This window comes from Ricinus communis, chromosome 4 (assembly GCF_019578655.1).
Source record: "Ricinus communis isolate WT05 ecotype wild-type chromosome 4, ASM1957865v1, whole genome shotgun sequence".
NCBI classification, from domain to species: domain Eukaryota; kingdom Viridiplantae; phylum Streptophyta; class Magnoliopsida; order Malpighiales; family Euphorbiaceae; genus Ricinus; species Ricinus communis.
In genome coordinates, this window is record NC_063259.1 from 27,379,617 (window position 1) to 27,383,298 (window position 3,682).

The 3,682-nt window shown below is 36.4% G+C and overlaps 1 protein-coding gene across 1 annotated transcript; it reads right to left on the reverse strand.

The window, feature by feature from the left end:
• Window positions 1-337: 337 nt before the first annotated feature.
• On the reverse strand, window positions 338-3,303 carry LOC8278242 (BTB/POZ and TAZ domain-containing protein 1). Its single transcript, XM_002511230.4, has 5 exons — window positions 3,070-3,303; window positions 2,802-2,935; window positions 2,198-2,501; window positions 1,757-2,073; window positions 338-762 (listed from the first exon to the last, which is right to left on the reverse strand). The coding sequence occupies exons 1-5, from the start codon at window positions 3,226-3,228 to the stop codon at window positions 585-587; spliced, it is 1,092 nt and encodes a 363-aa protein (XP_002511276.1). The 5' UTR covers window positions 3,229-3,303; the 3' UTR covers window positions 338-584.
• Window positions 3,304-3,682: the final 379 nt, after the last annotated feature.

A 3,682-nucleotide genomic window follows, 5' to 3' on the forward strand; every position in this document is an offset into this window, starting at 1 on the left:
TTAATTTTTCTCACATGTGCTCGTCTTGTATCCTTTTTCGTATGAGGCAGCACTCAGCTCGAATTTGGCTGACAATTGGCATTAGTGTCTACTAAAGCATATGATCTCCTGTCGTTCAGGATGTTGGTTTGGAAAATAGATTACATGATTTCTATTTTTCACATTGGCACTTGGCAGTGATTGTAATAGATTTTCATCGAATAGCACATGCTATGAATTATTAAACTAATTACTACTTTCACTTGTTATTTGATTTGACACTCTGCTTTTGGAATTTAACTACTTAAACAGTGTAATGGAAAGAACGAGATAGTTGTTGAACAAATGCAAGGAAGACTAGAAGAAAACGAGTTACTTGCATTTTGTACAGAAAATTAGGATTACAAGCAACTATTTTATTCACTTCTTCTTCCCTTCATATACACAACATTTCACTCAAAGATCTAACCAACACTTTTACTCCTTCACACACTCTTAATTGAAAAATAAGGGAGCGTAAAGGTACTAAAACTCAACCCGAAATTTTTTAATATCCACAAAAAGAACAAACATTTCAATGAAGATTGCTACACAACACTTATGGTTTATAATCTGAAGGTCCTAATGCCATGATCATGTATTGTCTCCTTTAATTGCTCTTCCCTTTTCCTCTTAGGCAGGGAGAGTGAAGACAAAACTCTTGCAGACACTACCTTCCTCACTAACAATTTCCATAGTGCATCATCGCCCTTCTTCTCGTGTTGCATCTTAAGTTTGAATTGCCTGTGTCAGTCAAGAAAAGAAGCAAAAATGAGTATTGCCACCATCGGTCTTAATATTTAGTGATGATTGGTCACAAATTGGAACAATTCAATAAAATATCAATTCATAAAGCAAAAGACACGCCAAGCATATAGACCTTTAACAAGGAAAGGACATAGAGATGCACTTTCAGGACCCTATTATTATTATTATTATTATTATTATTATTATTATTATTATTATTAAGGGTCATTGAAATGGTTTACAGACCTAAAGGCTAATCTACCTTTTAACAATCTTTAACGGATCGACCGTTAATCTCTGTTATTTTCCAGTTGTAATATAACCCGTAAAGCGGCTAAATTGGTGTTATAAGATGCCCCCTGCCTCTAGCTCAATTAATTAACGGGCAATTTGGGCCATCCCCAGATAACGACATTTAGCTACAAAGAAAACTTTATTGTGCTGCAAATACAATATGAAAAATGTATAAAAAATGGTCATTGTTCTTATCACTAGGTTTATCAACTTGGTACCATGTCCTTTCGTCACATCCCAGCGTTGATAAATCAGTACGGCTGCTTTTCTTATTGATTTAATGGACACGATTGTTCCTTTGAAGATTATGCCGACTCTAGAACAATAATGGAACAATCTCAGGGGGCTACACATACAGATCAAACAAACGTGACAAGGCAGCTAACTATTTTAAGACTTGAGGAGGTAAAACAAACTAGCAATGAAGAATCAAAGCAACCCACTAAAGTTGACCCTAGTCACCTAATCAATGAAGGCGAAGATTAACGTCTACGTGTAAGGGCAATCCACCAACTCTACCAATTTATGTTACTTATGTATCACATGCGAAATACTTTAGTCTTTCAAGAATTAGAAAAGAACAATTGTCTAAATAGAGTCTAGAGTTTAGAAGTAGAAGTATCGCGTCTGGCGGAATCAGGTTCATGACAAGGGAATTAAGAGCGTAATTGTAACAGGAAAGGATTTTATTAATTACCTGCAGAGAGGAACTCTGCAAGAATCAGGCTGGTCACACATTGAAGCGTGAAGTCTGAGCAGCTGCCACATCCGCTTACAACGGGAGCAACCTCCATTAACCCGATTCTTACACGTTGCAAAATGCTTGATCAAAAGCTGGAGACCTTGACACGTAGAGAATTTGTTACATGGAACCCTCTTTTTGGTGGGCTGCACATCATAAGGTCCAACACTTGTGCACCCTTCAGTGCATATGTGCTCTAAGCAATCCATTGCTACACCTAGCTCCATGTACAAGCTTTGCTCTTGCCTGTGCCTCCTTGTTCTCTTTTTCCTCTGTTAATCATTTCACAATAACTGTTAACACCTTTTATTTTATAGAGCTCCTACAATCTTCAAGTACCCATTTCAATTAATCTCATAAAATTGAGAATTTTGATATCAATAAACGAAAACTTACCAATTCAGCTTCATCAATAAATTGGAGAATCTCATACTCGAGAAAAGGATCATGATTTTGCATGAATTCCCATCCTTCAGTTTTCTCTACTGACTTGAAATGGTTGGTGATTAATTTCATGCACTTGAGATAAAGATCAGGTGCATCGCAGAGCCTTGCTAATTGAAGCACATCCACCACATTGTCAACCGTCAACCGTTGACCCACATCCTTAGCGCATCTCTGTTTCAGCTGTGGGACCAAGTAAACATGGGATAATGCCAATAGATGGATCCCAAATTTCTCCAGCTCGTCCTCTGTGCATCTGATCCAAGGGCGTTTCCGTCATTTAACTAAAAATAAATAATATATAATTCTCTAATACAATTAATTAACTAATCAAAATTACTTCCTCCTCTAAGTTTGGAAAAAAATAAGAAAGGAATATCTGTAGAACGTAACCGACCAAAATCAAAAGAATAACTTTGAATATGAAAAATCCAAAGACCAATTAGCCGGCAAAGAATTTTTGAGCCGTTAGAATACTTTTGAACAATCAAATGGACGGCTGAGATAAACACGTCGATGTTGGGAATTAAAACACGAAAAATTAGAACTAACTAACCTTGCAGAGTAGATGAAACGAACGAACACGGAAACGGCGTCGCAGGGAACGCCGAGGATGGGAATGATTCTCTCGGAGCTCCGATGCTTACGTGGTCTATCAATTATATTCTCCAGTACTGATGATACTGATGCCTATTCATATATCATAATTTCAGTCAAAAGAAAAATGAGGAAAAAAATTGTTGGATATATACAGATTATAATTCTAAGAAAACACAAAAACTATCTCTAAAGAAAATGATAAAAGAAAGTTAAATAGTAAGTACCAGAATACTGCTATGGACAGGAATGCGGAGTCCACCGGAAGTGAGAATTTGGACGTCGGGTTCAGGTAATTCACGAGAATTCCCATCGATATTCTGAAAATGGGCGTACAGGTCGCCGTATAGGGTGGAGGTGGCGGTTGTGCTATGAGCCTCTTCCATGGATGTTGAGAGATAGAGATGAAGACACGTTTTATTGGAGGTTTTTGTTGAATGTGAATGATGAGTTTAATCGTGTCTGCTGCGCTTTTTATAACCACTCAAGAAGAAAGAGTTGCCAGCAAATTCATTAAAAAAATTGAAGCAGACGACAGAGAGGACGTCACGCGCTTTTGGTTGTGCGTGGATAAAATGATAACTAGTTTCAAGTTTTTTGATTTAGTATCCAATCCAAGTTAGGAACCAAAACTAATAAGGAAAATAGGGTCAAATGCTGTATATGTAGAAATTTAGAAAATTTGGCTACAAGTTAGGAAAATCTTGTATACGAAATGATTTTCTTGTTAAGATTCTGAGTGAAGTAATATATTAATATGACATTCTTTTTACTTTTCTTTTCGTCTTTGGAGCTATTATTTTTACTTTATTTTATGTTAATTGTATTTAATTTCAAATA

Excerpts from the sequence above, each read along its gene's own strand:
- LOC8278242 (XM_002511230.4), bottom strand. The coding sequence starts at position 3,228 with ATGGAAGAGGCTCATAGCACAACCGCCACCTCCACCCTATACGGCGAC. Across the intron at positions 2,502-2,801 it reads CGTTTCATCTACTCTGCAAG|ATGCACAGAGGACGAGCTGG; the intron begins GTTAGTTAGTTC and ends CCCTTGGATCAG. Across the intron at positions 2,074-2,197 it reads TTATTGATGAAGCTGAATTG|AGGAAAAAGAGAACAAGGAG; the intron begins GTAAGTTTTCGT and ends AATGATTAACAG.